Source organism: Pongo abelii, chromosome 4 (genome assembly GCF_028885655.2).
Source record: "Pongo abelii isolate AG06213 chromosome 4, NHGRI_mPonAbe1-v2.0_pri, whole genome shotgun sequence".
Taxonomy (NCBI): Eukaryota; Metazoa; Chordata; class Mammalia; order Primates; family Hominidae; genus Pongo; species Pongo abelii.
In genome coordinates, this window is record NC_071989.2 from 75,344,711 (window position 1) to 75,372,561 (window position 27,851).

General features: G+C 34.8%; 1 protein-coding gene across 4 annotated transcripts in view; it reads left to right on the forward strand.

The window, feature by feature from the left end:
* SREK1 (splicing regulatory glutamic acid and lysine rich protein 1) overlaps positions 1–22,482 on the forward strand; it is a 36,479-nt gene extending 13,997 nt beyond the window's left edge. The window contains exons 2-12 of one of the 4 annotated variants that reach the window (XM_024246668.3): positions 469–592; positions 879–994; positions 3,757–3,921; positions 4,062–4,240; positions 5,437–5,567; positions 6,427–6,541; positions 11,690–11,809; positions 12,225–12,593; positions 16,575–16,670; positions 19,122–19,266; positions 20,306–22,482. In XM_024246668.3, the coding sequence (XP_024102436.1) occupies positions 932–994; positions 3,757–3,921; positions 4,062–4,240; positions 5,437–5,567; positions 6,427–6,541; positions 11,690–11,809; positions 12,225–12,593; positions 16,575–16,670; positions 19,122–19,266; positions 20,306–20,455 (1,533 nt within the window). In that variant the 5' untranslated portion in view covers positions 469–592; positions 879–931 and the 3' untranslated portion in view covers positions 20,456–22,482. Of the gene's footprint in view, positions 1–468; positions 593–878; positions 995–3,756; positions 3,922–4,061; positions 4,241–5,436; positions 5,568–6,426; positions 6,542–11,689; positions 11,810–12,224; positions 12,594–16,574; positions 16,671–19,121; positions 19,267–20,305 lie in introns of those variants that run through there. The other 3 variants (NM_001323547.1, XM_024246667.2, XM_054555058.1) reach the window with 3 other exon arrangements.
* Positions 22,483–27,851: the final 5,369 nt, after the last annotated feature.

Sequence of the window (27,851 nt, forward strand, 5' to 3'; positions counted from 1 at the left end):
CTTTAAGGCATTAACCTCCCCCTTCAGATAAGTATACATAAATTGGTTCTAAAAGTTAATAAGAAGTTTTCTGAAACCAGGGAATTGTTTTTTCCTAAAACATTTTTGGTAGTTTCCCAAGGCATATTTTTTGGAACTGAATTCTTTTAGGCATCTCTGATGTTGGTGAGATGCCTTATTAACTGAATGGATGTAGGCTTCCTTTTACGTTCAAGTTGATTACATGGAGTAAGTTTTTGTTTTCTATTTGAAATTAAATGGAATCTGTTGGAGGGTTATCAAAATTGTTTGCATCACAAATAGGTAGTTTCAGTAACAGGATAGGGGCACTCATTAAGAAATTTCAATTCGCACATATTTGTTTTTTCTTTTTCTTTTTTTTGACTAATTTGGTTATTTGCCATTTCTGGGGATTAAACTTTAAAAAATGTTCTTCTTTTCTGTATCTGATGTTCTGTGTGCTATTAGTGATGCAGCCAACACGAACGGTTGTCATGTGTAACACAACTTTCGATCACCGCGAAAACACCGTCCTGGGAAAGCGTCCATGCTTGATATCGTTTGGTTCATGAACATTAAGTTTCCAGTACAGGTGACCCATAGCTCAAAGTGTTAAATAATTGTCTACATTATTCAGTTTTTAAAATAATATTCCATTAATGAGATTGTTAATATTTGAAGTTTTGCTCACTTTTATTTTTCCTAGTAGAGCAGGATAAAAGGAAAGACTTAAGTTCTTGTTTATTTCTTTATACAGATCTGATAGATAGATTCATTTTTTATTATTATTTTTTAACTGCAAGGGTAATTGTAAAATCATAGTGTAAAGTTTGTGTGGTGTTTCTGCTTTTTGTAATGTTTGGAACTTGCCTCTGCAGGTAAAATCCCAGAGGAATCCAAAGCCCTCTCTTTATTGGCTCCTGCTCCAACCATGACAAGTCTGATGCCTGGTGCAGGATTGCTTCCAATACCAACCCCAAATCCTTTGACTACTGTAAGTACTATAAGCCCTCTTATGAAAGAGGTGAACGTTCAGCTGTGTGACCAGTTGAATAGAGAGCTTCAGATTATTTGCATTTAGATCTTCTTCTTTTTTTTTTTTTTTTTAAAATAGGATTCAAAATCACAGCTTGAACTTTTTTTTTCACTTTATCACTGACTTAACGCTGCGTTTTGGATTTACTCCTGAAGTAATAGGGGATTCATTTAAATTTGAGAACCCCAATAGATTATTCATTAGAAAATCAGTTATTAAAACTCAATATTTTAGATAGCATAGAGGATCTAGGTAACTGTATTTCTCAGTTAATGAGGATTAAATCCATTTAAAATACGTGAAATGATCCACAACTTTGGTAATGGGAAAAAATAGGTCTTTGTCTGATATTGAGAAAATGTAATAAGGTGAAAACATGGCAAAATATTTTTCCATTAACTATGCAGAATTAAATCATAATTTAGTAATGCTTCCTTTGTGATTTCCAAGTGGGATTAAAAAAGGATATTATGGCTGGGCACGGTGGCTCATGCCTGTAATCCCAGTACTTCGGGAGGCTGAGGCGGGTGGATCACGAGGTCAGGAGATTGAGACCATCCTGGCTAATACGGTGAAACCCCGTCTCTACTAAAAATACAAAAAATTCTCCGGGCGTGGTGGCAGGCACCCGTAGTCCCAGCTACTCGGGAGGCCGGGGCAGAATGGTGTGAGCCCGGGAGGCGGAACTTGCAGTGAGCGGAGATTGCGCCACTGCACTGCACTCCAGCCTGGGCAACAGAGGGAGACTCCGTCTCAAAAAAAAAAAAAAAAAAAAAAAGGATATTACTATTACTGGCTCTTGGTTTTTGCCTAAAAAACTCTGGCCATATTTATTTTAAAAGAAGTGCCATTTTTCTTCAAAAGACAACCTAAAAAAAAATAACAAAGCTTGCCTTAATTGGAAGTTGAATCTAGCTTTGTGGTGTTAGATAGGGATTGAACTAAGAAATGAGCTATGTGATTGTAATTTATCTAGATTGTAAGAGTGGTTTCTGAAATTTTGAAGTGCAAAATTTTAGATTTGTAGTTTTTACATAACATTGCTATGCTAAAGACCTGCATTCTGATTCTTGGGGGGAAATGTTTTTTAATTGAACTTATGTGTTCAAGGAACAGAATGGTGGTCAGTATGGTTGAAGCATAGTGAGTGAGGGTCATGAGTGTTTGAGATTGGAGGGGATAGATAGGACACAGATTATGGTAGGGCTTTTTAGACCATGGAAAGAGGGGTTTGAATTTTATTCTTAAGGTAATTAGAAACCATTGATGGGTTCTAAGCAGGGATATGACATGATTTGACATGTTTTAAAAAGATCAGACTGGCTGCTGTGATAAGAAGTGACACTGATTTCATAAACTTCCGTTTTCACCATTAGCAAGTGCCATTACTTAACAGTTGTTAAATCTTAGTTCTGTATCATATTTGTATATATAGTCATTAATGATCAAAATGTTCTCTAATAGCATAAGTGGAAATGAAAAGAGTTGTCTTTTTTTCCTTGAAAGCTCTTTTCATTCTGAAAAATTTTTTCTGTTTTCAAATTCTGAGATCTTATATTTCTTTTAGTTTACATTCACATTAAAAATAATACATTCCTTAATGCTGCAAGTAAAAACTGAATTTAGTGATGCTATAGAAAGATCATTCAAAGTTTTTTTTAAGGTTTTTGTCCTTTTCCTACCATGGCATAAATAAGGGCTCAATATTTTAGATATATTTTCTTAGGTAAACTTTCAGCATGATAATAATACCTATTTCTTAGGGTTGATATGAGGATTAAGTTAAATTCGATGCTATGATAATTGTTGACTATTAGGAACTCATACAATCTGTGTTTTTCAATGACCAAGGTACAGTTGATTCTCATTCTTTGTGAATTCTGTATTTTTGAATTCACTTAGTAGGTAAAATTTTTTTGAAATCCCCACATCAACAGTTGGAGCACTTTTGTGGTCGTTTGTGGGCGTACACAGAGTGGTGAAAAATTGGGGTTTGTTTATATGCACGGAGGTCGAAGTCTTCTTGTTTTGGCACTCAGGCTGTAAACAAGCACGCAGTCTGTTTAGTGCTATGTTCTTTGAATTGTTGTGCTTTTTGTTGGTGATTTCACTGTTAAGATGGGCCCACAAGTGTAGTGCCAAACTGCTGTGTAGCGTTCTTAAGTACAGGGAGATTGTGAAGTGCCTCATGGAGAAAATATTAAATACATGTATTAGATAAGATTCATTCACGCCTGAGTTGTAGCGCTGCTGGCTGTGAGTTCAGTGTTAATGAATTGGCAATATATAACAGCTAAGGTGTCTTTAAACAGAAGCACATATAAAATAAGGTTAAATATTTTATTAGTTAATGTGAATGTGACCAGAGGCTTGTAGGAACTTCACCCTGTATTTTCCCTAGGAGTAATGGTTCAATATTCAGTAATTCATAGTTCATGGAAACTATAGAACATAGCTATCTCAAGTAATGAGAAACAGCCTGTCTTTTAGGGTCAAGTTTAGAAGTGGCTAAAACATCCAGACAGTAAAATATATTTCGAATTACATTTAAAACTAATGTGACCTTACTTTAATAAGTCAGACATATATATAACTGAAAGTTCGGAGTCCCTAGTCTCCTTTCATTCTTGTTGAGTTAGTTCATTCAAGATTAGAGAATGGTAGCTTTGGATACTAATAGAAAATATGTGTTCTGTGTGTTTTTTTTCTTCTTTCGATAGCTTGGTGTTTCACTTAGCAGTTTGGGAGCTATACCAGCAGCAGCACTAGACCCCAACATTGCAACACTTGGAGAGATACCACAGCCACCACTTATGGGAAATGTGGATCCTTCCAAAATAGATGAAATTAGGAGAACGGTTTATGTTGGAAATCTGAATTCCCAGGTAACTAATTAAAGAAGAAACAAAGCAGCAGTAGCCCTTATTCTTTTTCTCTTCTTAAAAATCGTATCGGTGGATACAGTAATATTTACCTGATGTTTTAAATGGATATATTTTATCAAAGTGTCACTTTGTTTCCTTAGACAACGACAGCTGATCAACTACTTGAATTTTTTAAACAAGTTGGAGAAGTGAAGTTTGTGCGGATGGCAGGTGATGAGACTCAGCCAACTCGGTTTGCTTTTGTGGAATTTGCAGACCAAAATTCTGTACCAAGGGCCCTTGCTTTTAATGGAGTTATGTTTGGAGACAGGCCACTGAAGTAAGAAATCCTAAACAAAGAAATTTTAATGATTTTGAAAAAATTTAAAGTATTTTTGATGTAATTAAGGCTTTTTTTTTTCTTTTTAATAGTAATTGGCAATTTGTGGAAAGGAAGACTTTGTGTTAAGTATAAATGAAATACATGAGATACTTACCATTTTAGTCTTTAATTTCTTTTATTTAGAGACATTTATTTTCTCATTTTCTGTTTTCTAGGGTCTAATTCAGTGTTAACATTATTTATATACCCTGCGTAACGGTTGTAGGTCTTTTTCTATAAACTTTAATAAGTCAGGTTGGTTTTACATTATGACACTAGACTAATTGAGCAACTTAACACGTGGGTTGAACTCTAGTACTTCCAGTAACAACTGTGGTAAATTCAAAATCTACAGAAGGAAATTATAAGTGCCCAGAAATGTTTTAAGCCAGAAATTTTGACTTTTGAGGTTTGCTTACATCCTTGTTTGTAAAACATTGATAATGGCCTTCGAGATACTCCAGACCAGAAATTCTATTTCATGCAGATTGTTGAGGCAAATATAGTTTTGCTTGAATTTCATAGATTGCTTTAGTTATACAATTTGATCAGGATTTTTCTGTTAAGGATAAGTTTTTAGTGGGTACTTGTCTTCTCAGTGTGGAAGGGGTAAAGCAAGACACATAATATCCATTCATGTGCATCAGAGAAGTCACTCTACCTAGTAGAGGAAGAGTTCTGTCAGATGCCTTGCACATTCAAAGCTATGTCTAACTCAGCCATGGTTCAGCATTGGTTAAAATGGTGTACATAATATGATGATATACAGGTAGCTTTCCCTTCTTCTAGAGTGTACAGGTTGTCAGTAAGATCTTTTGATCTGAAAATAGAAATGATTCATTTTCATATTGGTATCAACATTTTAATTTATTTTAATTCTAAGCTGTGGAAAAGCACTTAATCTAGTCTGTTTGAATTAAGTTAGCTAGGGTTCAACTTTTCTGCCTGCTTTTGGTTGTATTAGCAAGGAATGGTAGGAAGTGGGGATGAGAGATTAATCATGGTTTTGAGGTTGCTTTTGGTTATTCTGTATATCATTCTTACGTGCTTCTGAGATGTCCTCACGTTTATAAATATGTGTATCATATAAATGTTTGTTTCATGTTTTATGAAATGTGGTGTGTATTTGTGATATGCTAATATTTTTAATTTAGAATAAATCACTCCAACAATGCAATAGTAAAACCCCCTGAGATGACACCTCAGGCTGCAGCTAAGGAGTTAGAAGAAGTAATGAAGCGAGTACGAGAAGCTCAGTCATTTATCTCAGCAGCTATTGAACCAGGTAAGTCCATAACGTTGTTACATAGGTCATAGTTTAAAGATCATAGAATCTTAGAACTGGAAGGAATTTTAGAAATCATCTTGTTCAGTCACTTCATTTTACAAACAAGAAGACTGAAACTCAAGAAATAGTAAGTAGCATACTCATGTCAAAGAACAACTTAGCCCATGTTTTATCTTTTTCTGTGATACTGAATTGAGGCGCTTTAGTCTGAACTAATCAGCTCTGTATTTTCATAGCAAAATCAGTGCTCAAAAGTGATTTGCTGAAAGCAAAAATGTTATTGCAAGGCTAAAAAGAGTAAATATATTTAAAATGTTCTGACTCAGCAGGTTTACTTTTCCTCAACATTTTAATTTTAGAAATAGAGAAGAGAGCCCGTGATTTAGAAAAAAATACAGATACTGTATTTTAGTAAGGTAAAGGAACATCTATTCAAACTTTTGTGTTGCTAATGAAAATAATTTAAAAACCCATTCTAAAAACATCTAGGTGGTTTACATTTGAGCAGATTTTCTAAATCAACACTTAGAATTTAAGCTTCAATTCTAGCAGAATAAGTGGAGAAAGGACTTAAAATCACTGTCACAGGAATTACAGACATGTTATAATCGTACGTTACGGCAGCAACAAAATATTACGAACAGCTGTTTATAATCATCTGGTTTATATGTACTGCTGCAGGGTGGCTGCACTCAACGAGTTTATGCAATGACTTTCTTGGATGTTTCTGAAGGAGGAGGATGTACAGAGAGTAGGCCCCTTGCACTATATGTGGTACATTCCACTTGTGCCTGATTATTAACTGGGATCTTTAATTGTTCTGAGCTTACACTGCAAAGTGATTTTTTCCTCCCAGAGTCTGGAAAGAGCAATGAAAGAAAAGGCGGTCGATCTCGTTCCCATACTCGCTCAAAATCCAGGTCTAGCTCAAAATCCCATTCTAGAAGGAAAAGATCACAATCAAAACACAGGTGAGAATTTCTGCTGTCATATTTACATTTTATTTTAGTTTTGTATTTAAAATATTAAGATTTTATGAGTTTTCGTCAAAATATCAGAAGTTAGAAATTTTAGTAGTGTGCACCTGAAGTGTGGTTACCATTAAATATTGTTCTAATTGTAATACTGTAGTTGAGAATGAAATTTTGTTTAATGATACTTAATTTTTAAATATTTGAACATCTTTATTTTTAGAAGTTAGTTTTGTATCTAAAGATACTCTATTCCAGATTTTTCTAAGAGTAAACTAGTCTTTATATAGAAGTGACAAAAGCTGTTTTCATTCTTCATATTGAGAAAAGGGAACATACTTAGTGACCATGCTGAAAATAATTGCTCAAGTTGCAGCTTTTTTGTTTTGTTGTCCCAGTCTATTCCAAGTTTGGGGAGCACCACCCCAGATCTTTCACACAATTCCCTATTTTCAGTACCACGTATCCAAAGGAACACTTTGAGTCCTTGGTATTGCTGGTGATAAGAGCAGCCTCTGCCCAATTTTGGACCTGAAACACAGGAATAACTTGCAGTTTCAGCTTCAGTTGTAGTACTTTGCTTAAGCTCTGTTTATCTTATTTTTGATCGTAGCTTTGTCCTTTTGATTTTCTTAATCTGTCATTTCTTTGTCTTTGGTATAAAGGGGACCTTAAAATGCAAACTTGGCAATACCATCCTAATTGGAAGTACCCTAAAGATCATTACTAAAGTTGCAAATTTTGTTGTCTTTTTTAAGGTACGGAGGGGGTGTTGTTGAAATGTGAAAGTATGTATAGTGGATCCTAATTGCATGTTATGTGTACATAGTACTCATACGTATGTCTTGAGAGAGCAGGGAGGGAAGAGTGTATCTGTGTATGTTGGGATTTTAAAGAAGGAGAAAGGATTTAGGGGAGGGAAAAGGAACCAGTTTGTTGTACGTTGTTTTACCAGCAGGCTCAGTTTACTTTGTTTTTGTGTGTGTGTGTGTTGATCAAGGAGATTCAAATAATGAGGAAAAATAGGATGTTCTTTCTTAGATTCTAGTAAACAAGTATACACCAGATATACTAGTGTATACTTGTCTATTCTTAGTTAGCAAAATCTCCTTTGGAATACGGTTTTACTGCCTTTATCCAAGGACTTACAGTAAGACACTTTCAGAACCAAGTGAAGGAGGTTGTTTCATATACAAGAATAAGGCAGTGCAGCAGAGGCCAGAATCAGGAAAGGATAGTGGAACAGAAGCTGCAGTGGTACTAGATAGACTGTGGATATTTCCATATGTTGACAGGATGTGGTGAGGGTAAAGGAGATCACGGAAATAATAGAACTGGGCTGAAGAGTAATATTACAACTTCTTTTCTGAGGAAGACTGATGACCTGAATCTCGTATTGTGTTGATTGTAAGAGAGAGCTAATGTCCAAGACTGGAACAAGCCAAAACTTGATGATGAATAAAATTGTTGTTTCTTTGATGATCTAAGTGAAGTTTTATGTGCTTTATGTAGATATGTCTATACAAATGTACACAAAATGTCTGCGTAGCATTAGAAATAATGTATATATATTCTTTTTTTTTTTTTCCCCCCAAGATGCAGTTTCAGTCTGTTGCCCAGGCTGGAGTGCAGTAGCTTGATCTCTGCTCACTGCAACCTCCACCTCCCAGGCACAAGTGATCCTCCCACCTCAGCTTCTTGAGTAGCTGAGCCACAGACACGCACCACCACGCCTGGCTAATTTTGTATTTTTTGTAGAAACGGGGTTTTATCATACTGCCTAGGTTGGTGTTGAACTCCTGAGCTCAAGCGATCCTCCCGCCTTGGCCTCCAAAAGTGCTGGGATTACAGGCGTGGTATACATGTTCTTAACTGGCATGTATACATACATACATATTTTTGTCAGCATATTCTGTTTTTGTGCATGCATGTGGAAACATGTTGCCTTAAGTTCATGAACAAATACAAAAGAGAGAATGAGTTATCTTTAAATGAGAAAAAAAAAAATTCCTTACCTAAAAACATTTAACTTAAAGATTCTGACCTGGAAGGATCCCACTATCCCCCAGAAATCAGGAAGGGGATGACAGGCCTTTGTTGACATTTCCTCCTCTGCTAGTGGGAGTTGATGTCCTTGAATCTCACCCTGACCTATTAGACTTAGCACGAGCGTGGGTTGCAGGAACCCTTAAAGGCCCACCTTCTACTTTTTTACCATTTTCAAATGCTTCTAGAGCCATGCTTCCTACCTCCCAACCCTCCCCCACAGTCTTTCCCTGTTCCTTCCCCTTTTGGTTAGAGAGAGGAAGGGGTTTCTTGTCACTGTGACCTTGGCTAGGACTAGGGAGGTATGTTTCTGTTTTGTCCAAGTTGTGATGCCTGTTTTATTTATTGAGACATAGAAAAGATGGATAGTACTATAGTTGTTATAATTTTAAGTAACCTTTATAGATTAGCACAGGAACTATAAGACATTTTATAATATTTTAATGGAAAACAACTGATTTACAAATGAACTTTGATGCAGCATAATGGTAAGTTGCTGTTTTTTTACAGTTTAATTTAAAAATAAGATTTTGCATTATTCAGAATAATACAATTTCTCATTAAAAATGAGAGCTAATGATAAATCTTTAGTTAGATTAGATCTGCTCTTGACTACTATTTAGCATTCTTAATCAGAAAACTACTAGTGGGTAAGATTGACATGAAAATATTTAACGTCACAGTTAAAATGTAATAATTACTCTTAGTCACTGTCTTTTGACATCTCAGTTGCAGGGTAAGGTTGGAAGCCAAGTGATCAGTGCTTTTTATTATTAACTTATTTATGAGAGTTATACTTAATTTTTAAAAATAAGTTTTGCTTAAGGTCGGAAAGCATTGCTTTGAGGAAAACAAAAGAATTATATTTTTAGCAAGGACAACTTAAAACAGAAATTTTATAGTAAGAATTTTTATTAAGTATATAGGAACAAAGGCACTTCAAAAGATTACCCTATGTGGACATCTGTAAATGGACTTACAATGTTCTCAGTTTTGCAGTTTTGCCTTAACATCTACTCCTTAACTTTCATGGCTCTTAAGTACTAGTGATAAAGATTTCAGCAAGCTATGAATTATCTTCTTGTATTAAAAACATGGTATATGATTTCTTATCTAGGGTCTTTGGAAAAAATTAAAAAATAATGTGGTATGTTGAACCAAGTGAGGCTAAAAAAATATATATGGAATGAAGACAATTGTATATTATTTTTAAAGCCAAATAGTTAGATGAGTAGTTTAAATGGAAATTAGCTATTGAAATTTTGATTTGTAATGTTGATTAGTATTTTAATCAGCATTTTGACTAACTGAAAAATGTGTTTAAAAACAAAAAATTTTGTTATTAATGAGGATTATTTGGAGGTTTTTCTGGTTTCAAGGCATACCACAAAGCATGGTCTTTTTCTTTTTTCTTTTATTTTTTTGAGATGGAATCTCGCTCTGTTGCCCAGGCTGGAGTGCAGTGGTGCGATCTCGGCTCTTTGCAACCTCTGCCCCCTGGGTTCAATTGATTCTCCCACCTCAGCTTCCTGAGTAATTGGGACTACAGGTGCATGCCACCATACCCAGCTAATTTTTGTATTTTTAGTAGAGACAGGTTTCACTATGTTTGGCAAGGCTGATCTTGAAATCGTGACCTCAAGTGATCCACCTGCCTTGGCCTCCCAAAGTGCTGGGATTACAGGTGTGAGCCACTGTGCCCGGCCCAACTATATTTCTTTTACTGATAATTGTTCTAAATTTATTAAAACATGACTATCAAGATGAGTTTTAGCTGTATAAAGGATACTTATAGAAGTTAATTCAGCTTCCTTGGAATACGTACATAAAGTTATAAAGTTTACATTTATGTTAACTTTTAATGATAATGACATTGAGAGTTAAGAGTTTTAAACATTTACTTTGTGCTAGAGAATACTACGCAGTTGTACATACATCATCAGTTGTAATCCTCATGACAGCCCTAAGAGATGCAGGTATGATTCCTACTCCACTTTATAGAGGAAGAAACTCAGGCTTGGAGAGGTTAAGTGACTAGCCAGAGTTCTCACAGGTAGTTTGTGGCAGAGCTGACTTTCAGAGCCAGATTGTCAGACTCCAAAGCTGTTGAGTCTAATCACTTTGCTATTTAAGTTGTGTACATCTGTTTTGTTACAATTTATTAAGTAGTTAGGATACCTCGTTATGAAAAAGAATCACATTCTCAAAAAACTTTTTCAGTGAGAACGGGGGCCTAGTCCAAATTGGAATAACAGTTACTCTTCCTGCAATTAAACGTTTCCTGCAGTTAAAAGTTTCTTTTCATACAGGTTGAGACTCACAAATTTGAAAATCTGAAATCCAAAAGGCTTCAAAATTTTTTGAACGCTTTCGTGATGCTCGAAGGAAATGCTCACTGGAGCATTTTGGATTTTTCAGTTGTGTGTTTGGGATGCTCAACCAGTTTTATACGTGTGTATATATAGAATGCAAATATTCCAAAATCTCCAAAAATGTGAAATTCAAAACACTTTTGGTTCCAAGCATTTCACATGAGGGATACTCAACTGGTAGCTATGATTATAGTTACAGCTATAAAATCGAGGCATTGCAAATCCAATATTTGATTATATCTAGTTTTAACTTATAAGTAATGATTTTTATTTTCCTGTCACAGTAGCGCTGTCATTAGGACTGTGCTTCCTTTTATGTATACTTTTTGTTTGTTATGACAGCACACATTCACAGGAACTACTCAACCATGTAACCACTACTCCCTATCATGATGTGTTATGACCAGATTACATGCAAGTCAGCAGGGAAAAATCTTCTATACTGATTTGAGGCATAAAATGACTAGCAAAAGTCACATCTGAAAATATACGAAATAACTGTTAAATTCTTTGTTTCTGTCTCTGTTCTAGGCAATGAAATATCCAGTAAAGTTTCCAATAAATGTATTTCAGATTATGTAACTAAAGTATTATTTAAGAGAAAATTTTAAAATATTGTTAAATACTGTTAGGACAGATTTTAAATTTTCTTGTTTGACAGATCGTAAATTCTTAAAAGTTGAAATTCTAAGAATAAGTTTTGATATTCTAACAATTTGTTTTTCTTTAGGAGTAGATCCCATAATAGATCACGTTCAAGACAGAAAGACAGACGTAGATCTAAGAGCCCACATAAAAAACGCTCTAAATCAAGGGAGAGACGGAAGTCAAGGAGTCGTTCGCGTTCACGGTGAGTTTTAGAGAAATTAACAATAATTTTTTTTTTCCTCAGAGTTCTGTTAGTGCTAAGGGATAATATTTTAATTGGCTTCATTTGTTAAAAATCTGTTGTGGTTTAGGTTTTTAATGAGAGAAATTAAACCTTTTTTATTGTTTTAGTAATCTAAGATTAATATTGATTGCCATTGATCTGAATCTGATGTCAGTGTGACTCATGAGGTTTCCAAACTACTCAATTCAGCTTGTGTAATATGAATAGCTTTGTTTAGCAGCTTCTTGTACACCTGAGCTATATAAAAATGTATATGTAAATGTCCGTAGCTACTATAAATTGTCTTGTGTTGGTAATTGTTGAAGAGAGAGAGGTCTTTTTGGAGGAGGTAGAATTATTTTAGTTATGAATTTATTTGGTTTTGTTTTTAAAGGGACAAGAGAAAAGACACTCGAGAAAAGATCAAGGAAAAGGAAAGAGTGAAAGAGAAAGACAGGGAAAAGGAGAGAGAGAGGGAAAAGGAACGTGAAAAAGAAAAGGAACGGGGTAAAAACAAAGATAAAGACCGGGACAAGGAACGGGAAAAGGACCGGGAAAAAGACAAGGAAAAGGACAGAGAGAGAGAACGGGAAAAAGAGCATGAAAAGGATCGAGACAAAGAGAAGGAAAAGGAACAGGACAAAGAAAAGGAACGAGAAAAAGACAGATCCAAAGAGATAGACGAAAAAAGAAAGAAGGATAAAAAATCCAGAACACCACCCAGGAGTTACAATGCATCGCGAAGATCTCGTAGTTCCAGCAGGTTTGATAATGCTTAAAATTTTTACAAACGGATTTGCTGATGACAATTGGAAACAAAAATTTTTACAGAGGGAGAAAAGGTTACTGTACGCAAGTGGAACCTGTAAAGTAATATAAGAACATTTTCTCCTAATTTCAGAGTAAACATTTCTCTAGCAGAGTTGGGAAAGAGATGATACTGGGCAACATTATTTGAAAAGTTTTAGCTATTCTTTGTAATCACTATTTTAATAGAATAATAATAATTATTTTCTTAGACAGTGGGATGGCAGGGAAAGGTACTTTTTTTAAAAAGCACATTAAGAATTTGCCTCAGGCTATTTCCTGAACTTTTTTTGAATGGTGTGATTAATTTTAATATGTAAAATGATTGCTGAAGTTGCAGTGTTAGCCCTCTTTGTCACTTAAGTTAATTTTTATCCTTATTTTGTTAAGTGCATAACATTTAAATTTTGGTTGTGTTTTATTTTGTCAGTTTCAAGGGTTAGAGTTTTTCCTTAGGACTGTGATTTCAGTTTATTAATAGGTTTACCACCACCAGGTGGCAGCAAGTTGCCATAGTAACAGCTGTACAATGAGAACAACTTTGAGATTTGAGATTATCTAAACCCACATCCTTTACTTCAGATGATACCATGACTATAAATGGAAGTTCCTAACTTGTACTACACTATCTTAAAAATACTAAATATATATATTAGCAAATTTTTGAAGATTTTTTAAGATGATTTTTAATAGAAAATAATTTGAGATAAAGGAATATATGTTTCCCATTTTTAAAACTTGTGCTTTAGTAGTTTATTTTTAATACCAGCCTTTGACTAGATAATAAAAGATAATCATAGACATTTATTGTGCACTTTACTATATGCCAGACATGATGTCAGCAGACGTTTTCATGTCTCACCTTATTTAATCCTCACAACAGGCCTGGGAGAAGATTATTATCATCACTGTTTTAAAGCATGAGGAAGCTGACGCTCTGTATGAGAAGTATAGTAGCCCTTTTCCTTTATTTTAGAGATTAAGTTTGAGAATTTTCTAGTACTTGTACTTACTTTTAAAAACTACCTCAGATGTGTAAAGTTGAAAGCAGTGTATATGTTAAAACAAGGCTCAAAATAAACAGATCACTGCCGGATTTCAGCACATTGAACCACAAATTGAAGAATTAATGTAACCTCCTTTGCTGTGGGTATTGGTTTGAGCCCTGTAACCACACCTTTACTGCAAAGTGATTTTATTGATTCTGTGTCACACATGCCTTTGTGTTTCTGTGATTGTTTAGACATTACCTTTCACAGCACCAAATACTATTTTAATTCCTTTTTAATAACGAATTTACTTTTTTTGATGACATGGGAATGTTTAACTTTTTCTCGGGCCATTTTAAGTTGTTTGGTGTAGAGGAAAGTTCAAGTGTTTACATTCATTCCTAAATATATATGTATATATTTTTTGAGACAGACTCTTGCTCGTCGCCCAGGCTGGAGTGCAGTGTCATGATCTCGACTCACTGCAACCTCCGCCTCCCTGGTTCACGTGATTCTTGTACCTCAGCCTCCCGAGTAGCTGGGATTACAGGTGTGCACCACCATGCCTGGCTAATTTTTGTATTTTTAGTCGAGATGGAGTTTCACCATGTTGGCCAGGTTGATCTTGAACTCCTGGCCTCAAGTGATCTGCCCTCCTTGGCCTCCCAAAGTGCTGGGATTACAGGCGTGAGTCACTGCACCTGGCTTAAATATATTCTTCAATAACAACTGGGGCCTTGAGAATAAAAGATGACTGACATTAGTTCATAAAGGCAGCAGTTTGGAATGTTTCATGCTTTCAGAAGAGGTTGGTAAAGAGTTACAATTTCTTTGAATTTTTTTTTATTTTTTTATTTATTTTATTTTTTTAGACAGAGTGTCACTTTGTCACCCAGGCTAGAATGCAGTGGCGTAATACCTGCTCATTGCAACCTCTGCCTCCTGGGTTCAAGTGATTCTCCTGCCTTAGCTTCCTGAGTAGCTGGAATTATAGGCGTGTGCCACCACACTCAACTAGTTTTTGTATTTTTAATAGAGATGGGGTTTCACCATGTTGGCCAGGCTGGTCTCAAACTCCTGACCTCAGGTGATCCACCCGCCTCAACCTCCCAAAGTGCTGGAATTACAGACGTGAGCCACTGCCCCCAGCCAAGAGTTACAATTTCTTGTCTTTTAGCATTTTTCTGCTTTTCAGATGTTCTGATTTGTTTACTAAATGGAAAATATTTTAACTGTTCAAAAAATAGTTAATATTTTTATTTCTAACGTTGTCTCCTAATTTATACTTTTAAAGAAAATGATATTAAAGAATTTTTTAATGCTTAAATTTACTGTCATTAAAGTTGATACCAAGAAAGGGAAGGAAAAAACAATATTTATTGAGCACCTACTCTGTGTCACACTCTGTGCTTTGTACATTACAGATTTTATCCTAAATCCTCAACAACCTCATAAGACTTGAATTATTAATTGTCTTTATTTTTCAGTTGAAAAAACAGGTTAAGTAATATGATCCTGGTTGTGTAGCTGGGTAAGGTGTATAACTCAAATTTAAGTCTAAGTCTCACCAACTTTAATTGTTAATACAATTTCTTTCTCAAGTAATTGTCTAGATTGCTATCTATGGAGACTTTCCTCTCATTATCATCAGCTAGTAGGTATTAGACATCCACTTGTACATAGTGCTTTCTGAACAAGTAAGTAAAAGAATTACACTGATCAAGGCAGAGCGATTTTGTGTAATCTTAAAGTCTGGAATATGCTGACATTCACATGCTTTGAAAAAAGTATTTTTGGTTCTTAGGCTGAGCTGTTACGAGAATGTAATTGATATAATCAAATAATGTATCTAATTTCCACATTAGAAGTGTAATTTTGGAGTGTCTTGGGAATAAAAATGGGTAATGGAGGAGAGAGTCTTAGGTAGAGGTAGAATTGAGTTGTGTTCTCAGAGTTCTTGAGCTTTGTATTTTAATACATATTATATATACTGTGTGAGCATTTTTTATTTTAGAAATGAAAAACTTAAAATATTTTATTAGTCTCTTAGAATCAGTTTCCTGAGATGGTAAGGATAACATGAATTCCAGAGGATTTGGTTTTTTAGCTGTGTGGTCACTGATTATCAGAACTCGTGAGATAGATCATTGGGTATGTCCTCATACCATATCCCTTAAATTATAGACGTAGTGAAGTTCATTGTTTCTGAGTTGAAGTAGTTTAGAATATGTATCATTTGCTAATCTGATAAGCAAAATGGTTTTTAATAATAAAAATGTAATCTATTTTATAATTATTCCTGTCATATTTACATCTCAGATTGTAACTATTTTGCTTAAATCTAAGCGACTTGTACACTAAATTTTAAATTAATAGAACAACATTAATGATAGGAGGTTGGAGGGAAAAGCAATTTCTCTTTAAAATGATAGTAATGTAAATGCTTTTTAAAGTAGACGTTGTTAATAATTGGGTATAGAAAGTTCACATTTTACAAGCCAGTTTATGTTTCAGTTCTTGAAAAGGGCCTGTTACTTTATTATAATCCACAGTGGGGCAGCAAGGAGCTAGATACGTGACAAAGGATTTGATAAGCAAAACATGTTTTAGCTGCTGAGAAAACATACTTGAGAGAAGCAGAAACACCATTAATATTTTTTCTACTGAAGAAATTGTTCAAATAAACGAGGTGAAAAGGAGGAGGTCTTCTACCCTTCCTAATGTGAAGTCTTAGATGATGTTTTCATCAGTCTGTAAAATTTATGGTTCATAATTTGTCCCACTCTAAAGTTAGGTAATTGAACATGCTCATAAAGGACATAAGTTTAAACTGGCCTCTAAAGAATACTGTTCATATGAGAATATCAAGGACCCTTTTGCTTTTGTATATTTGAATTGCCGTTTATTTCAATTGCTGTTTTTAAAAATGATGTGTTTTTGGTTTTCAGGGAAAGGCGTAGGAGGAGGAGCAGGAGTTCTTCCAGATCGCCAAGAACATCAAAAACCATAAAAAGGAAATCTTCTAGATCTCCGTCCCCCAGGAGGTAGGTTGGAAGCTTGTGCTAAAACTAAACAGGAGAAAGCAATAAATATTTTTCGAAACTTTAAATTTATGTATTATATGCGTATGTATTATATGCATCATTCAGAAATGAAAGATAAAAGTTATGTATCAGGAAGTCTTAATTTCCACTCTTGCCCATCTACACTGTCCCCATAAGTAATGACTTCATGAGGTTTTTTTGTATATGCTTCCAGTTTCATATACAGATAACAAGATGAGAATGTATCATTTTTTTCTAATACAAAAAGCAACACAAAATACACACTGTTGTGCACTTGGTTTTGTCATTTAACTACCAGGAAGTCTTTTTGTCACTTAACTTACCAGGTCAGAGAGAGCTTCTTCAATTCCTTTTTATAATTGCATAGGCTTCCACTGTATGGCCGTACCTTGGTTATTTAACTAGGCTACAGTAGAAGGGGTTTTTTGAATTTTCTTACCATAAATTATGTAATGCTATAATGAATAGCTTTGGACTTAAGTTGTTTTTAGTGTGCATGTGTGTAGGAAAAATCTCAAGAAATGGCATTGTTAAGTTAGATAATAAGCATGTTTGTAATTTTTGAGAGATGTTTCCTAATTATCCTCTATAATAGTTGGCAGCAGTTTGCACTCTTAATTATGAGAGAAGTGACGACTTCATAGATTGAAAGCCATTTGTATTTCTTTTTCTGCGAATTGTCTGTATACTCTGCCCATTTTCCTGTTGGCCTTTTTGTTTTCTTTTCTATTTCCAAGAACTCTTTTACATTAGGGAGCTTATTGTTTAGTGATGTGATTATAAATATCATTCTGTTTGCTGTTTCTTTTAAAAAATTGTGAGACTTGATTTTACAAAGGTTTTTCATTTTTAAAATAACTTTCTCTTTTTCTTTTATGACTTCTTATGTGAATCAAAAACTGATAAAAGGCTTTTCCTGTTCCAAGATTATGATAGAACTTTCCCATTGTTTCTTCTTGTACTTTTGTGGTTTTATATTTTGCATTTAAATCTCTGGTTAGAGTCTTATTCTTGTGTACAATATGGCATATGGGTTCAGTTTATTTTACAAATGCTTCTCTGTTGTTGCAGTACCATTTGTTAAAAACTCAATTTTTCTAACATTAATTTGATATGTTGCCTTTGTCATGTGATGTGTTTTTCTATGTGTGTTTGGGTCTATTTCTGGGTCTTCTGTGCCCTTGGATTGGTTTGACTGGCCGTTCATGTGCCAGTGTCCCACCCTTTTAATTATTGAGATTATACAGTATTTTTAAGTATTTGGCAAGGCCTGTTCTCTATACCCCTCATTGCTTTTTTGAGTATAGTTAGCTTTCCTTTCAGTGGTTATTTTTCCACTTGAACATGAGTCAGTTGTCTGCATTCCAGAAATAAAACCTATTGATGATTTGTATTACAGTTGCATTCGATTTATAAATTAACTTAGGGAAAATTGATAAACAGGTTTATTAATAAATAAAGATTCATGATGACAAGTCGTCTATCCAGGAATGTGGTGTATCTGATGAGATCGGGCACGTTCAGGGTGATATGGCTGTAGACAAGGAATGTGGTATATCTTATTAGGCCATTGTTAGTGTTTTCAGGAATATTTCAGCGTTTGTTTCATACAGGCTTTATGCATTTCTTAATTCCTAGAAATTTTTGTTGTTGTTGCTGTTGGAAATGAGGTATTTTCTTTCATTATGTTTAATTGGAGGTTAGGTTTGTACATAGGAAAGTTATTGATTTCTGTGTATTTATTTTTTTAATCCCACTGCCTTACTAATTGGTTATGGTTTTTCAGGTGATTTTCTGTGATTTTCCGGCAGAGGGGTGTTTTGTTTATTTGCTTATAGGTTTTTGGCTTTTGTGAGAATAACGGAAGGCTTAGGATACTATATAGATGCAGGCCATGTTTGTATTTTTGAAACAAATACTTTACCCAGGAAAGTAAAAAGTTTTCTCTTATGAACTGAAATTACACAAAAAGATACATTCAGAAAATGTCACTCCTGTCTCCATTCCTTCTGCCTTGTTCCCATTCACCCTGTGTAATTGACCAATCATTTGGTTGTCTTTCCTTTGTTTCTCTTTGCAAAATGAGGCAGATACATATTCATTTGGTTTTATTTTCTCCTTATTGCAGTACATAAACAAATATTGAATATTCGAAAACTATTAAATAGGCTATGCCAAATAGTGTTTTATGACAACATATGATGGCCTCTGCCAAAATGACTTGTGTTTCCTTAAGAAACTAACTGGGGTAAGGGTGGGGTAGGTCAGGTTGTAGGACTCATTTATGTTACTTTGCAAACCAGCTTACTGTTAATGCTTATTAACAATGCATTATTTTAGATATCCAGTGTTAGGAAAGGGTATTTTGTCAAGAATATAATAGATCTTACAGTTTCTTAGGATTTAACTGACATATCAATATTCTTATAGCAGAAATAAGAAGGATAAAAAGAGAGAAAAAGAAAGGGACCACATCAGTGAAAGAAGAGAGAGAGAACGTTCAACGTCTATGAGAAAGAGTTCTAATGATAGAGATGGGAAGGAGAAGTTGGAGAAGAACAGTACTTCACTTAAAGTAAGCAGCAGTCATTCGGTGTCTGGCACTTGAAATGGTTCTTTATTGCATACAAATGGTTTTAGACTGAAAGCTCTTTGGGGAACAGTGTCTTGTACATTGTTGGCATTTTAAAATATTTAATTGGTAATTTAAAAAAACTAAATGTTGAAGAGATAAGAGCCAATTAAAACTAAAAAAACTAAGTTAAATCCTAACATGGCATGCAATGAGAAAAATTTAAGAAATCAACAGTAACAAATGTATTTGATTTTATATAGATAGGATTTCTGCCTGATGCCATTTTCCTCAATTTATGTTTCAGCAAATTTGAAAAGACTGTGTAGTTAACATTAGGTTTGTTGGGTTAGAATACCTAATGGAAAACCACATTCCACCAAGTGAGCTTTTTTGTCACTTGGATAAATACTTCAAGTAGTTGTGAATTAAGTTACTTACACTGGTAAAGTATATTTGTATTTGGAAATTATGAATTTTGGAACGTCTGTCTTACAGTTTTATGTACTGTAATACTGATAGACGATTATCATCATCATCAATAACATTGATAACATTTATTAAGCATTTACAATGTGCCGGGCACTGTTTGTTCTCATTTAACTCTTTTAAATTGAGGGTAGAAATTGGAGTGTTCTTGAACAGCCTTTTCCAGGAGGCATAGTGACTTCCTTTTCCACATTTCCTTATTTTTGCTGCATTGGTTTCCAGATTAAAAATCTATCCTGGCATCCTTGGAAATTATTTCACTCTTTCAATAGATGTGTCTCCGTTTTTCAAGTCTGTCAGCAACATTTATTGAGCACTTGCTTAAAATTTCTGTTCACCAATTCTAATTTAATTTCCATGGATTGTCCATCTTTTATGAGAATACAAAGGGGAAATTGATAGTGTTTGCATATTTGTTTTGTGTGAAAACGTAATGGGAGAAAATAATACCCAGTTTTTTAAATTTGCAAAAGATAAAGTTTCACATTTTTGTCGTAATAGGAGGCAGTTCTTGAGGAAAATATTAAATACATACCTTAATTACTCATTGTAGGAGAAAGAGCACAATAAAGAACCAGATTCAAGTGTGAGCAAAGAAGTAGATGACAAGGATGCACCAAGGACTGAGGAAAACAAAGTACAGCACAATGGGAATTGTCAGCTGAATGAAGAAAACCTCTCTACCAAAACAGAAGCAGTATAGGACCGACAAGTGTACCTCTGCACTCAATGCTGGAATCAAATCCAAAGCTTTTAATTCTCTCAACAAGATGTAAACAGGAAGGAAATCTAGTTGAGCATGAAGATAGGATCTAACAGCTATTCCAGTTGTTAGATGACTTTGTGGCCATCTTGTTATTGAGTAAGAAAATAAAGCATGGACATCATGAAAATAACAGATGTTACCCAAACTCATCTTCTAAAATCTGTGCATTTCCATGGTGGCTGACACACTTGTCATGTGGTCTGTTAGTGTTTGCCAAGAACCATTGCAAATAAATTGAACATCAAAGATCCAAGTTTGTACTATCCCTAAAGACTGGAGATAAGCATTGGAGGCTCTTTTAAAAAATGCTAGTTACTGAATTTTGTATTGTTTTACTTTTTTTTTAATTTCAATATATACAGTTTGATGATGTGCTTGAAATTGGTGCAAATATATACACACCCTTGTAAGTGCAAAGTATGTAAGAAGTTTTAACATTTACTTCACAGGACTTATGGTGATTGTGTTAAATTCTCACTATTGTGTTTTCTTTTGCTCACTGTTTAGGACAACTTTTCTTTAAAATAGTTTTGCAGATTAAAATTGCTTAAATAAGTGGATTAAAAAACTGACAATGCATGCTACTGTTCTCTTTCAAAAGGAAGAGCAACTGTGTTGAATACTAATAATGATGAATTAGTATTCATTGTTTAGAATCATTGGGTCTACCCACAAAGTGAGCATTTCTTTTTAAATTTTCTTGACATTTCCAAGCTTATTACGAATAATATTGCAGTGTGTCTTGTCAGCTGTAGGTGGCAAAGGTGCCCTTATAAAAAAGGAAACTGGCTTTTCAAAATGGGCTATGGGAGCACAAGCTGAAGCTTTAGTGCCTTCTACAATGTGGTATACTGTTTTCTAGAATTTTATATGTGCTAGTCATTCTCAATTCATATGGAATCTAGATGGATATTTCATTTATACCCATAGAGAAGTGTGTAAGTGGTATGTCAGAAGAGCTTCTTACTGATTTCATCTAAAATAAGAAGGAAGTCCTGTTTTCAAGAATGACATTAGAGTCATGCAGCTTTGGGACCATCAGTTTTATACTGTGATAATTGAAAATGAAACATGTTCTTATTTTCCTTAAATCGAAGAAAACCCTTTAGTTGTCTACATTGGATGGCCTTATTACCTCTCAATCATCTTTTCATAAATGATGTGCAGAAATTGTACTTAAGGACTTAGGAATATATGGGAGGTTATTGGTTTTATGTTTAAGGATACGTTTACTTGAGTTTAAGATACAGGTCATCCATCATTCTTAGGCTCACTTTTTACAGAAAGTATGCAAATAGTAAAGTGACAACACTGCTAATGTTTTTCCCCAGTACTATAACTTGTGGTTTCTGAACTCATTATTGTTGTATTTCCAAAAAAGTAATACCTTTTAATTAGTGTATTAAAAAATTAAGTATAATTATTTTAATGCAATCTAATACAATCAGATTACTGAGTTGCCTTACCTCATGGGAAGAGTTACTTTTTTAGATCTAAAAAGCTGAATAGTATGTTAGTTACTTGGTTTCAACTTGAGTTTTCTTTTAATGTTAATAAGATTGAAACTTTAGTATTTAGTGGGGAATGGAAAGAGTTGCCCTTGTTGCAAGTAATGAAGCCTGATTTGATTATGAAGCTGCTTAATCACTCTTCATGTGTTCAGAATTACTGTTTTTTTGTTTGTTTGTTTTTCCTTTTTGTCACTGTGTACATTAAAATTTTGGAAGATGCTTTACTATGTAAAGTATAGATGGTCATTTTAATCATTCAGCCACATACGGTTGGCTGGTAAACAGCTTATTCTGATACAAGAATGCTTGGGTGCATATGGAAAGATTGTGAAAGAGTGTGTCTTGCATCAACAGCTGTCTTATTTATGATATATAAGTAGAAATAGAGCAAATGTTGGAATCTGTTATTTTTAGTACCATTTCTTTAATAAAGCTAAGTATTTTAGAGGAAAATATTTGTTTATGCATTTCAAAAAGCATTTTAGTTTTATCCTGCTCGTTTTAATTGGCATAGAGATTGTTGTGATGTTGAGAGTGCGTGTTTGTGTGGTGTCTATAAAACAAGTCATTTAAGGTATGAGTGTTTTTTTGTACTCTGGACCTATTACATGTTTTTTTATGTTGGTAATTAACATTTAATTTGGCGCTTGCTGCTAATTATTTTCTTTGCTGATATTTATTCAGCTTTAAAATAGTCGTACTATAATCTTGAAACACTGATTTGTAAAAACTAAGAATGAGTAGGAATACAAGAGATCTGGAGGAACAAATCAGATTGTTATTAGGGTTTGACATTTTTTTACATGGACTTACGGAAGCAAGGCATTCTAGGGTCTAGAGGGATGTGTGTGTGTGTTTGTGTGTCCATGTGTGCACATGCGCACGTGTGTATCTGTTTGAGACATACTTTCTCTGTTCACTTAAAAGAGCTCATGTTTTCATTTGTTTATTCTTTTCTTTCAGGGTATTTTGTTTTTTTCTTTAAGACTTCTTTTTTTTAAATCCCAGGTAGATGTTGTCAGATAAACTTGAGGTAAGGCCAAGAAGACAGACATTTTATACTTCATACTTTCTGTAATTATCTTTTGTAGCTTGATTACATAGAGTACCCTCTGTTCCTTAAGTTGTAGTTGCTATTTATCATTGTAGACAAATTCTGTTGCCTTTCAGCAACGTATGCTGAACTAGTATCATAAGATGGTGCATCAGTTCATAAGCTAGTGCATAAGTTTTGTGTCAAAACTTTTAAATCCTGAAGTTCTGCAGTTATCGTCTTAGTTATTTTCTATCTAATTAGCTTATAATTGCAAACACTAGTCAGCTTGTGATCTCTGTGTTTCAAGTTCTTTTCTTCACGAGGTTCAGTACCTGCTATGTTGATCTTTGGCAGTGCCAGAGGCTTAAATTTTGACATGCTCAGTTAAAAATAAACACTGGCGTTTATAATGAAAAGGTTTTTTTTGCGGGGGTGGGGGGGGGTGGTCAAGAGAATTTATTTTGTGATAGTAATAATTTTCAAGACCTTCAGTCATTCCTATGTCTATGTTGCTATCTTTATTTTAAAACTTAGAACCCTGATCTAACTCCCCTCTCAAGTGAAGATACTGTGTAGATTGGAGAATTATAATGTAGAGTAATAGGCCTTTAAGTTTTTTTTTTCCAATCTATTAGAAATAAAGAACATGATTTAATTATTGTTGAATTAACAATTAAAATGAATCCCTTTGGAGGGATGGCATTGAATAACTTATAATTTCAGTGAATCATTTATGTTTTCATTGGAAGACAGTATCTGATTTCAACTGGTGCGTTATGAAGTAGAGCCATTCCCACAAAGTAAATGTGCAGTGCCCGTATGTTTCTTGTGTTTAAATATTTTTTATTTTCACTACATATATATTATTTTCTCATGTTTATTTACTAATGTAATTTTCACTTAGATTGTTTATTTTCAAATTTAAAAGCTAGTGCTCTTAAAAGAGCTACATTATATTTCTGGAAGCAGGAGTTTAGTATAAATGTAATAAAATTTTAAAATAAAATTGACTTCCCTAGTTAATCTTGGGTTTGTGGGTGAGTGTGTTTTTAGTACACTTTTATTGGTGGTTTTGCCTGAAGAGTAATACATTATTATTATTACTTTTCTTCTTGAGACAGGGTCTCACTCTGTCACTCAGGCTGGAGTGCAGTGACATGATCATGGCTCACTGCAATCTTGACCTTTCTCGGCATGGACGATCCTCTCACCTCAGCCTCTTGAATAGCTGGGACCACAGACATGTGCCACCATGCCCAGTTAATTTTAGAATTTTTTTGTAGAGACAGGGTCTTGCCATGTTGCCTAGACTGGTCTCAAACTCCTGGGCTCAAACAATCTGTCTGCCTCAGCCTTCTAAAGTGCTGAGATTACAGGTGTGAGGTACTGCACCTGGCAATATGTTATTTTAAAAGTAAACGCTAAGCCATTTATGACTTTGGTTATATTCAGTCAGTTGGATTTAGTAACTAATAACTAGCTTTCTTCCATTCTAAGGTACTTTTATAGTTTCTAGCAATTAGTTTGTTACAATTAGCTTATATCAGATATAACATTTCTTAATATAATGTTTATAAAAGGTTTTAAGTCTGTTGCCTGATTTTTAAATTTATATCTAGTTAACATTTTAATTTTAAAATTGCCAAATTTTGGGAGATTTCACATATTTTACCTCTAAATTTTATTTTTCCAGGATTGGTATGGAGGAGTAGTACCTTCTATTCTTGGTTTATTTTTATTTGCTAGACATAATTTCCTAACTACATATGTAAGTATAAATTCATAAAAATCACACTGAAAGAATAGGTTGATTTCAACCATTTTGAGGGTACTGGTAGGTAACACACTTGGGGAATAAACTAAAGAATTTCTGATTTCTACAATAGATTTAAGTATGAAATTTGAGTATACTGTGTAGCTGTGTAGATCAACTTAATGCTTAAAAAATTACCTCCTTAATGATTAGATTAATAGAACAGTGTTAGATTATCAAGGGAAGAGTTTGGAATGTAAACATAAACATGCTGCATAGGTGGTGTTTATTTGTGAGTAGGACTACTTTTAAATGGTACTAGTAAAGATTTATCAAACAATGCTGCTATTATGTTGCTATATTTTTAATAAAATGAAAATCTTAAAATCTTGCCACTGTTGAGTAGTAATTTCACCTATTTCTGGAACAGTTATTTGCATATTTACATCTTATTTCTATAACTGAAAGGTGATAATAGGCTTTTCCAGGGTTCAAGATTACTACCAAATATGGAAGGTTTTGCATATGGGGCAATCTTCGTGTTTTGTGACAGTTAACTCCAGTCAAGGCTTTTCATATTAAACATTTTGCAGTATGCAAGTGATAGCTGCTCTCTGAATCTCCCTTCTCCCCAGGCCCCACAAATTCAGCTTCTTGCTAGAATATTTGTACGATGAAAACTATCACTTTGTCTTTTAACAACAGGTAGAATGCCTTCTCCCATTTATAAGAGGTGTAACTATTTGGTGAATGAGCTGTGTGCTAGTGTGGTCACTTAGGTAAGACAGCCTGTTAGCCTATTAGTCTAAAAAAAAATTACGTGTTAGATAAACTTAGAATCCTGCATGACCTGATGGCTTAGCTGGCCTAGAGATGTTGAGGCTATGTATATTGATTTATCTACATAGGCCATCTATCTTAGCTGCCTTCTGTGGCTAAAGGACATGAGCCATTTTGATTTTCTTTTCTCTTTTTTTTGTTTTCTCGGGTTTTTTTTGAGACAGAATCTCGCTCTGTCCCCCAGGCTGGAATGCAGTGGTGCTATCTTGGCTCACTGCAACCTCCACCTTCCAGGCTCAAGCGATTCTTGTTCCTCAGCCTCCTGAATAGCTGAAACTACAGGTGCCCAACACCATGCCCAGCTAGTTTTTGTATTTTTAATGGAGATGGGGTTTTACCGTGTTGGCCAGGCTGGCCTCAAACTTCTGGCCTCAAGTGAGCCTTCCACCTTGGCCTCCCAAAGTGCTGGGATTACAGATGTGTGCCACTGTGCCCAGCTGCCATTTTGGTTTTCAGATGTGTTAAACTGCATGTGTAGGGGTGGGAGAGCAGAGGCCTTTAAAATGCACCCCTTGCCGGTAGTGGATTTGTGTGTGTGGCGTTCTCCACAGGACTTCTCAAAAGCAATGCCAGGTTAGAGTAGGAGCTGCTTTGAACAGCAGACTTCTACCAAATCGTAATTACTTAAGGAGTATCATTATAGTAATTTAGTTTTTATAATTATCATTTTCTTACCTTGGGAAGAACATCTTAAGATTTGCAGAAAAGCATCTCTTTTAAAAAGTATACTACTGTATTTAATGTAGTAATGACCACAATTGACGATGAGAGGTGGTAAATGGAATCAATTATATAGGCATGACCTTTGGTACCATGTTTCCCTCTCTCCTGAGCTTCAGTCTCCTTTTCAACTATCTGACACTAAGAACTCACTGAATATCAGCTATTACAATACTGGGTATCTTACTAGCACTCTAAACTTAGCTCATCCCAAATAAAACATTGAATTTTCAATCCCAAGTGTATCCCTTCACTGTTTATTGTCTTTCACCAGCACTACTGTTTTTCGAATTGCACATTGCCATCGTTACAGGCATACATCTTTTTTTTTTTTTGAGATGGAGTCTCACTCTGTTGCCCAGGCTGGAGTGCAGTGGTGCAATCTTGGCTCCTGCAACCTCTACCTCTTAGGCTCAAGCGATTCCCCTGCCTCAGCCTCCTGACTGGCTGGGATTACAGGCACGCACTACCATGGCCGGCTAATTTTTGTATTTTTAGTAGAGATGGGGTTTCGCCATGTTGACCAGACTGGTCTCGAACTCCTGACCTCTGGTGATACACCCACGTTGGCCTCATACTGGGATTAAAGGCATGAGCCACTGGGCCCGGCCGCATACTTCATCTTCTGGCACTTTGCAGATACTGTATTTTTACAAATTAAACGTTTGTGACAACCCTGCATCTGGCAAGTCTGTGGGCACCGTTTTTCCAATAGCATGTGCTGACTTGGTGTCTCTGTTACGTTTTGGTAATTCTTGCAGTATTTCAAACTTTTTCTTATGGTGATCTATGGTCATTGATCTTTGATCTTACCATTGTAATTGATTTGGGACTCCACAAACCGTGCCCATGTAAGATAGCAAAGTAATTGAGAAACGTTTGTGTTCTGACTGCTCCACTAACTAACAGTTCTCCTGTCTCCCCCTCTTCAGGTCTCCTATTCCCTGAAACAGCAATATCGAAATTAAGCCAATTGATAACCCTATCATGGCCTCTAAGTTTTCAAGGAAAGGACAAAATTTAATGTCTCTCACTTGAAATGAAAAGCTAAAAATGATAAAGCTTACTGAGGAAAGAATGTTGAAAGCCCAGATAGGCTGAAAGCTAAGCCTCTTGTACAATGCAGTTAGCCAGGCATGAAAGCCAAGTTATGAATTTAAAGAAGTTGAAGGAAATTAAAAGTACTACTTTGGTGAACACATGAATGATAAGAAAGCAAAACAGCCTTATTGCTGTTTTCGGTGGTCTGGATAGAAGACCAAACCAGCCACAATATTTGTTTAAGCCAAAGCCTAATCTAGAGCAAAGCCTCAACTCTCTTCAATTCTGTGAGGGCTGAGAGGTGAGGAAGCTGCAGAAGAAAAGTTGGAAGCTAGCAGAAGATAGTTCATGAGGTTAAAGGAAAGAAGCTATCTCTAACAAAAGTGTAAGGTAAAGCAGCAAGTGCTGATGTAAGAAGCTGCAGCAAGTTAT